At 51.3% G+C, this 9270-nt stretch overlaps 1 protein-coding gene across 2 annotated transcripts in view; it reads left to right on the forward strand.

Annotated features, from left to right (window-relative positions):
• The window catches only part of PNPLA5 (patatin-like phospholipase domain containing 5), a 13245-nt gene extending 8398 nt beyond the window's left edge, over positions 1–4847 (forward strand). The window contains exons 8-9 of one of the 2 annotated variants that reach the window (XM_011934781.1): positions 2189–2305; positions 2968–4175. In XM_011934781.1, coding sequence (XP_011790171.1) covers positions 2189–2305; positions 2968–3058 — 208 coding nt within the window. In that variant the 3' untranslated portion in view covers positions 3059–4175. Of the gene's footprint in view, positions 1–2188; positions 2306–2967 lie in introns of both variants that reach the window. The other variant, XM_011934782.1, reaches the window with a different exon arrangement.
• The last annotated feature ends 4423 nt before the right edge of the window (positions 4848–9270 follow it).

Here is a 9270-nt window from a genome sequence, read left to right on the forward strand (position 1 = left end):
TCCGTCCTTTCTTTCTTCCTTTCTTTCTTTCTGGAATCTTACTCTATTGCCCAGGCTGGAGTGCAGTGGCATGATCTTGGCTCACTACAACCTCTGCCTCCTGGGTTCAAGCAGTTCTCCTGCCTCAGCCTCCTAAGTAGCTGGGACCACAGGCGCACACCGCCATGCTTGGCTAATTTTTTTGTATTTTAGTAGAGACAGGATTTCACCTTGTTGCGCAGGCTGGTCACGAACTTCTGAGCTCAGGCAATCTGCCTGCCTTGGCCTCCCAGAGTGTTAGGACAACAGGCGTGAGCCCACCACTACAGGTTCCTTTTCTGTAAAACAAGCCCCTTCCAAGTCAGGCCGGCTGTGGTTAGGCCCTCAGTAACATTCTAACTTGCTGGTTAATGTGTCCCTCTGTGTCAGTTGTTCATTCATTCCACCAGCAGTTGCTGAGGATCTCTCAGGGGCCAAGGCCTGGCTGTGGACCATGGAAGCAGCCCTGACCCAGACCCCAGCTCCTGGCCTGGTGGAGCTCACGACCTACAGATTATCACACACTCACCTGTAACTACAGCTCCACCTAGAGGTTCCCTGGGAGAGGCCTCCACTAGCTTCCAGCTGCACAGCTCAATCTAGGGACTCTCTGGCCAGGGAAGGCTGCCCGGAGGAGATGACTCAGGCTATACTCTGAAGGATGAGTATCCAGGCAAAGAGGACAAGGAGAATGTTCTAGGCAGATGGAACAGCACGTGCAAAGGCCCAGAGGCAGGAGGTAGAAAGGCCTGTTCGAGGAGCAGGAAGGAAGGCCAGTAAAGCTGGAGCCTCAGCTTTACTGCTGTAGAAGACGAGGCAGAGGAGGCTGGTGGGGCAGGTGCACAGAGCTCTGGAGCCGGCTTAGCTAGTCTTTGTCCAGAGAGTGGTGGAAAGGCTGGGAAGGGTTTGAGCAGGGAGGTGGCATGGGGAGATGTGTATTGTTTAAAATTCTCTCTTCTCCGGAAGAAGGTCTGTGACGGTGAGCCACAGGTCTCTGTCCTGCTCAATGTTGAGTTAATGCATGGGTCAGTCCTGCTGTTTAAACTGCCAGTGGCCCAAAGCCAGGAGAGAGCTTTCTACCAACAGATTCTCCTCACGCTGAGCTGTTTACAGAAACCACGAGTTGAAATCCAAAAGTATAAATGTAAAGTCCAACCTTTTCAGTTAAAAACAAATTCATTGTGTGAGCCCCAAAGGGGAGCCTGCCCAGACCACAGGGAAGTTCACTCTTGGTATTTTTCACGATACATATGTTTAACAACGTAGGTTGCATTAATAGAGGCAGGTGGTCCAGAACAAGGGAGGTGACAGTCCAGCTTATGTCTTGCCATCACACCACACTCTCTGGACTGCAAGCCTAGTTTGAACTCTGGTGTAGGGGCCCCTCCAAGGGTGCTGTGGTGCAGGTTGAGGCCCTGCAGTGGTCAGTGTCTGAGGTGCCTGGCCAGAGCTTTCTCAGGCCTGGCCCTATAGGATTGTGGCCCTACAGACAGACTCATGCTCTCTCTCCTCTGTGCTGGGATCAGACGCAGTTCCGAGGACCCTGAATCTGGGGCTGGCTCCACCATGGAGGCAGTGGGGAACCACGGGGACATCTTGAGCAAAAGGGGGCTCTGTCAGCTGTATTTTCGGAGGGCCAGCAGCTTCTGAGAGGAGAGTGGACACAGGGGTGTGGGGTGGGGAGGACAGGGGCTGGCCTGGAGAGAAGAGAGAGAAATGGATGGACATAAGGAGGACATTAGGAACTACAGGTGAGGTGACTGTCCTAATTTGACAGGTGAAGAAACAGAGGCCCAGACAGGTTCCCTGACCTGTGCAGGTCACCCAGCTGATGGGCAGGGAAGCTGGGCTGTACCCTCAAGCCAGCTTGACCCCAAAGGCCCACTGTCTCCCTCCCTGCGCTTCCCACTAGTTTCCTCGGGAGTCAAGGACCCTAAGGCCTGGCCACCTCTGCCAAGTTCAGAGTCCATTTCGGATCATTCCAACCCTGCAGGTGCCCCTGTGGCTCTGACTTGCTCTGCAACAGTGGTCGACACTGCTGACACTTCTTCCCCCAACCTGGGCAGCCCTCAGGTGCAGGGGCCCCTGGCTCTGGTCTGTGGGGAGGGTGGGCTCGGTGGGGCCACACCCCAGGCTTACCTGGGCAAAGCTGACCTGCCCCTTCCTCCAGGTTGGTGGCATGGCTGCCCGATGTGCCGGCGGACTTGTGGTGGATGCAGGGCCTGCTGAGGAGCGTGGCCCTCGAGGTTTTCTCCAGGACCAAGGCCCAGCTCCTTGGGCCCATCAGGTGAGGTGGGCAGAGGGCAGGGGCGGAGAGGGGGTGGCTGTGCTGGGGGGAACACACCAGCTGCTTCCCTGGACCCTGGGCAGGCTGCCCATGCCATCTGCCTGCCCACCTGCTTACCCGCATCCCTCTGGCCTACTCATGCAGCCATTGGCACATGTGTTGGTCACTGCTGTGCACCTGACCTGTGCTGGACACTCTATGACAGTCACCTTGGTCAGTCCGCATGACCTGCCGGGTGCAGTCACTGGGCCGCCCATGGGACAGGTACCTCTTGTGGCTTCACCAGCTCCCTGCCAGTCCTCCTGCCATTGTTCCAGACGTCCCCATGTGACCTCGGACAAGGCTGGCCCTGTGTGTGGTCTGGCCTGGTCCCTCTCCTCTGACCGGCCCTCCAGACTTGGGGGGTCCCCTGTGGCCCTCCCCCATGCACTCGACAGCTATCTGTTTAGCAGGGACATCAGTGCAGTTCTCTGGGGATTGGCCATCCCAAGACCTCCCTGATACTTCCAGCTCAGCCACATTGAGGGCCACAGGTCCTCCCTCAGAGCAGGATCTGGGGGAAGAGTGACCTGGGTTCACTACGGCTGCGCCTGCACCCACATGGTTTTACCTACCCTTCCCAAGCCCCAGGCACTTACCCGTGGCTTCTGCTCTCTCCACAGCCCTCCAGCCACTGGCGTCTTGGAAACAAGCCCCCTCCAACCCCAGATAGCTCCTTATATGGAGGAGCTCAGGCCCACCCAGCAGGCCTGAGGGGACTGAGCTGAGCCAGCCCAGTGATTGGTGTCCCTTGATTCCTGCTCTGGCCTTTGTCCTGTGTGCCCACATCTGCCCCAGCGGGAGGAGGCCCTGCCAATCTCCGTGGAGACCCTGCAGCTTGGAGCCAGTTCCCTGGGGCGCAGCCTGTCAGGATGTCCCCAGTCAGTGTGTACCCAGGTCACCTGCCCTACCTCTTGCCCCGTCTCATCAGAGAGAGAAAGCAGGACAGCTGCAGAGACATGTCTTATTTCCAGAATTTCCACGGGGGGCTAGGAGGACAGCATTGCTGGGGAGATGGGCTCCTGTTCTGCCGTGGAGCTGCCCACGGAGCACCTCACAGAAGACGGAGAAAGTGCCTGATGCCCACGTCAGAGACCAGAGGAGCCAATCGAGATGATGGGATGGGGGTGCTCCCACCACAGACTCTTTCTCAGTCCTGTACTGGCCCTTGGGGGTGACCCCCGGGATCTACCCCACTCAGGAAACCTTGACTTCTGACTTCCTGTCAGGTCCAGAGGGTGGAAGACCCTGGCAGGAAGCGGGAGGAGGAGGGGGGGTCCGGGTCATTTCAGGATCCTAGCTGTGTGTGCTTCTGTTGGGCCCAGTGGCCCCTGCTGCCCCTACAGCCTCATTCCTGCAGGTTTGTGACGTAGCTATGCCTCTACCTCGGGCAGAGAGGATGCCAGGGACACCAGGCCTCTGGCCTCTCCACGAGTCACTGCTCTCCCCATTGGCAGAGCGGGACCCATGCTGTGCCCCTGGCCAGGCCCTAAGGAAATGCTCAGCATCCGTGGAGATGGGGAGGTTGGAGACATGGAGGCGTGAGTGAGAACAGGAAGCAAACGAACACACGTGGGAACTAAAGAGAAAATGACCAGCCTGGGCAGCATAGTGAGACCCCGTCTCTAAAAAAAAAATACAAACTTAGCTGGGCATGGTGGTGCATGCCTGTAGTCCTGGATACTTGGGAGGCTGAGGCTGGAGGATCATTTGAGCCCAGGAGGTCAAGGCTGCAGTGAACCAGGATCACGCCACTGCACCCCAGCCCAGGCAACAAAGAGAGCCCCTGTCTCTAAATAAATAAATAAATAAAAAGACAATGAGCCACTCATTCATTCTTTCATTCATTTATTCAGCTTATGCTTAGTGAGTTATAGGCCCTGGGGACACAGCTTTGAAGAAACCTTACATTCTGGTGGGAGTGCGGGAGCAGACGCTGAACAGCAAACGGGAAAATGTAAATATGAGATTTTTCCAGGAGCAGTGGGGCCATGAAGAAAACAAAATTGGGTGAGAGTGGGGCAGGGTGGGGGTGAAAGCAACATTGGCCCGGGTGGCCCAGGAAGGCCTTCCTGAGGAGGTGACAGCTGAGCTGAGACTGAGGATGAGAGGCCAGGTTTTGCAGGTGGAGGCAACGGCAGGTGCAAAGGCTCTGGGGTGAGACTGAAGGAGAGAAGGGCCTGCAGTGAGTGGGTGTGGAGGGAGTGGGGCAGGCAGGGGCTGGGTCAGGAGGGCACTGTCGGGGCATGGCAAGGGGTATGGATTTGGGGAGCAAATATGAGAGAAGGGAGCGAGTGGAGGAAAGGAGGGCCCAGGGCTGCGGTGGGATTGGAAAAGGAGGAGGAAGGGGCAGACGGTGAGCATGCAGGAGGCTGTCCCTTTCCCTCCAGGACCCCCTGGGTCTGAGCAGGCCTCTGCCCCTCTGGTCGTCTCCTGGGTGAGGGCAGGCACGGACGCTGTCCCTGCCTCAGAAAAAGGCTGTCCCACTTGGAACCAGGTGGTCTGTGGCTCACACAACACTGTCTGCAGAGCTGGGATGCTCTATGCACTGTCTCCACCCTCAGAAGCTGGGTTTGGGATTTCCTCCCCTGGTGGAGAGGGGAGACCTGGCCACCTGGGTCACCAGGTGAAGGATTTAGAGGACTTTAGGAATATTCTTGCTCCCTGCCATTTGTCTGTTGTCACAGACACAGGCCTCCATGTCCACAGGAACTCAGCCTCCTTTGATCACCCTCCCTTGTCAGTTCCGTACATAGCGGGGACTTTGACCTGTGCTGTGTCTCCATTGCTTTCCTTTGTGACTTAGACCAGGGAAAGAGAGTTGGCCCCTCCCACCTCACTCTCCATCACCCTCCGTTGCCGAGCAGGGTGCGGGGAAATGTTTCTGGCTCAGATGGTTGAATATCTCAATTGCTTACAACATTCTGCTCTGAAAACATCTCTTTGATCTCTATTATTTGTGGCTCATGCGTCAAAGTTATCTGCTGGCAACTTGACAATGGCAGAGACCATTCACCAGCATCCCTGACAGGACTCCATTGTTTTTAAGCACTTCCCTGGTTTCCATCTTATTTAACTCTTGGATATTTGCTCATGTGGTGTTAAAATCCAACTGCTTGCAGCTTCCCCATGGATCCCAGCTCTGCACCCTGGATCCACAGACTCTGCTTGCACTGCCTGCCTGGAGAGAGGGGCTGAAGGGTATTGATCTTCTGAGGCCACTCTTCTCCACGGTGAACAGCTCACACCTTACAACCACTCTTCAGGGACATCGCCAATTCAGTGATGCTGTTCAGGGAGCTCCAGTCCCACACCCCGAGTTTGTTCACAACCTTCTGGGAGCATGGAGTCCAGCAGTGCCCCAGAGGTGATATGGCCAGTACTGTTTCTAAATTGTCTTTCAGCTCCCACCTCCTGACCACTGCCTCTATTAATGTAGCCTCAGAATGAATGAGCTTGACCTTGCTTATAGAGCCATCATCTACCATTGGTGTCATGCCCTTCCTGGAGCCTAGAGGTGGCCCAGCTGACAGCCTAGCAACTGACCCTGGTCAGAATCCCCAATTTGTTACCAGGATCCTCCTGACACAGCCCCACATTATGGAGCAGAAAAGGGATCCTGGGCTCTGAATTCAGGCTGACCTGGGTTTGAGTCCCATCTCTACAAGTCAGCATTGATGTGACATAGGGAAATTCCTCACCTCTCAAGGCCTCAGTCCACTCTTGTATAGAATGGAGATGATAACACATGCCTCATGGAATATTTACTTGATAAAATTAAGTGCTCATGGTCGGGCACAGTGGCTCACGCCTGTAATCCCAGCACTTTGGGAGGCCAAGGCAGGCAGACAACTTGAGGCTAGGAGTATAAGACTAGCTTAGCCAACATAGTGAAACCCCGTCTCTATTAAAACTATAAAAACTAGCCAGGCATGGTGGCGGGTGCCTGTAGTCCCAGCTACTCAGGAGGCTGAGGCACAAGAATTTCTTGAACCCAGGAGGTGGAGGTTGCAGCGGGCTGAGATCGCACCACTGCACTCTAGCCTGGGCAACAGAGTGAGACTCCGTCTAAAAAATAAATAAATAAATAAATAAATAAATAAATAAATAAATAAATAAAGTGCTTACTGCAGACTATATCAAATGACCTTGATGACTGCTCAGAAAGGGGCAGTGGGGAGTGAAGGTGTGTTAATTACATTTTACAGCACGCTGGGCACCAGACTGGGTGTGTCACCCACCAGGGGCCTCCTGTGAGCCTCACATCAGCCCCTGGGTGGAGAGTAGTCCAGGCAAAACACAGAAGAGAGAAGAGTTGCCACTGGAGTCCAGACTTGTGCGATGTCAGTGCTCTCTCTGGCCCCTGTATCATGGTCTCCCATCAAGTCTGCTGAAGTTCTGGTTCTTCCACACTCTTCTTTCCCCTGGTATCCCAGCCAGAAACCTCTCTGAGACCTGGAGCCCTGGAGCAGCTACGGCTCTCACTTGTGGGCCACAATCCTGGGCCAGCTACAAGCCTCCCTGCCTGGCTTTCTGAGTACCAGTTGTGTGCTGGGTGTTTTCTGATGCCTGAGGCAGATCCCTTCTCCAAGGAGCTCCCATGCCTCTAATGCTATCTCCATGGAGATAACAGGTAATGCAACCCTCAAAAGTACACATCACCTTGCAGTTTACAAAGCCCATCATCTAAATCTCACTGCAACCCTGAGAGGTAGGCATTATCATCCCCATTATATGGGTGAGGAAACTGAAGCTCAGAGAGGCAAGTGGCTGATCTGGAAATGCCCAAGTCTGTGCTCCAGGCAGCAGAAAGATCCCCGACGATCACAGCTTCCTTGTGCACCTGCTCTAGGACGCTGAGCAAGTCTTTTTCTCGATCAACTCCTCAATTTGTTGTCTTGAAAGTCAAGGGTTGGACTAGCTGGTTTCTAAAGAGCCCCCAGCTACTCTCCGAGCCCATAACACTGTAATAAATGCCACCATGTCAGGGGAAGAAGAAATGATTTCAGGAGGGATTAGCCACAGAGGAACTGGTTTCTGAACTGGGTCTTTACGGATACTAGAATTTGGGTTGGTAGGGAGTCATTCTGAAAGGGAAAGTGCAAATGCAAATGTAGGACGGGGGTGACCCATAGTAAATTAAACTGACAAGGAATCTGAGGCTATTCATCTGACAAAGGAATAATATCCAGAATCTACAATGAACTCAAACAAATTGGCAAGAAAAAAAAAAAATCTCATCAAAAAGTAGGCTAAGGACATGAATAGATAAATCTCAAAAGAAGATATACAATGGCAAACAGACATATGAAAAAAAGCTCAACATCACTAATGATCAGGGAAATGCAAATCAAAACTGCAATGCAATAGCACCTTACTCCTGCAAGAATGGCCATAACAAAAAAATCAAAAAGTAATAGATATTGGCATGGATGCAGTGAACAGGGAACCCTTCTACACTGCTGGTGGGAATGTGAACTAGCACAACCACTATGGAAAACAGTGTGGAGATTCCTTAAAGAACTAAAAGTAGAACTACCATTTGATCTAGCAATCCCACTACTGGGTGTCTACCCAGAGGAAAAGAAGTCATTATATGAAAAAGATATTTCACAAGCATGTTTATAGCAGTACAATTATCAATTGCAAAAATGTAGAACCAACCCAAATGTCCATCAATCAATGAGTGGAACCACTGTGGTGTGTATATATATGATGGAATGCTACTCAGCCATAAGAATAAATGAATTAATGGTATTTGCAGCAATCTGGATAAGATTGGAGGCTATATTCTAAGTGAAGTAACTCAGAAATGGAAAACCAAACATTGTATGTTCTCACTCTTAAGTGAGAACTAAGCTATGAGGATGCAAAGGCATAAGAATGACATAATGGTCTTTGGAGACTCAAGGGGAAAGGGTGGGAAGGAGGTGAGGGATAAAATACTACAAATTGGGTGCAGTGTATACAGCTTGGGTGATGGGTGCACCAAAATCTCACAAATCACCACTAAAGAACATACTCATGTAACCAAACACCACCTGTTCCCCAGCTACCTATGGAAATAAAACATTTTTAACAAACTATAGTCCAATATCACAACCAAGATACTGGCATTGATAGATCACTTCCATGTGATCTATCAAAAAGGGTTCCTCATGTGTCCTTTTATAGGCACACTCATTTCCCTTCTGCTCCCACCCTCTCCTTAACCCATAACAACCACACATCTATTCTCCATTTTTGTAATTTTGTTATTTCAAGAATACTGTATAAATGGAAATAATACAGCATGTAACCTTTGGGGCTTATCTTTTTACATTCAGCATGATTCTCTGGAGATTCATCCAGGTTGTTGCATTTATCAATCATTCATTCCTTCTTTACTGATAAATAGTATTCCATAGTATGAATCTACCATAGTTTGTTTAACCATTTGCTCAATGAAGGAATATATTAATACTTTGTTTACAGTTTTTGCTGTTATGAATGAATAAAGCTACTATAAACATTAAAAAAAAGTATTTTCTATCAGTGATTCCAAAAGGGAGGAGGATATAATGAGGCATGTCCGATCACCACTTCCCATCATAGCCTGAAATAGCTTTTCAGGTTAGCTTTGGGATGCCTTTGACCCAGAGGAGGGGGTCTGTTCAGGTGGTTTGGGGGATGGGGGCCTTAGAATTTTATTTTTGGTTTACATACTCTAAAGAAAAAAAAAAAACTAGTCTAGAAACTGACTGCACCAAAGTTAACCTTTGTTTTTCTTGTGTTTCTATAGTGTAAACCAAAAATAAAATTCGAAGTTCCCCGTCATCTGAACAGGCTCCTTCCTCTCAGCCAACGGCACCCCAAAGCTAACCTGAAAAACTGGTTCAAGCCATGATGGGTAGTGGGTGTCAGACATGACTCATTATGCCCTCCTC

The sequence above is a fragment of the Colobus angolensis genome, unplaced genomic scaffold, assembly GCF_000951035.1.
Source record: "Colobus angolensis palliatus isolate OR3802 unplaced genomic scaffold, Cang.pa_1.0 Scaffold138, whole genome shotgun sequence".
Lineage (NCBI taxonomy): Eukaryota > Metazoa > Chordata > Mammalia > Primates > Cercopithecidae > Colobus > Colobus angolensis.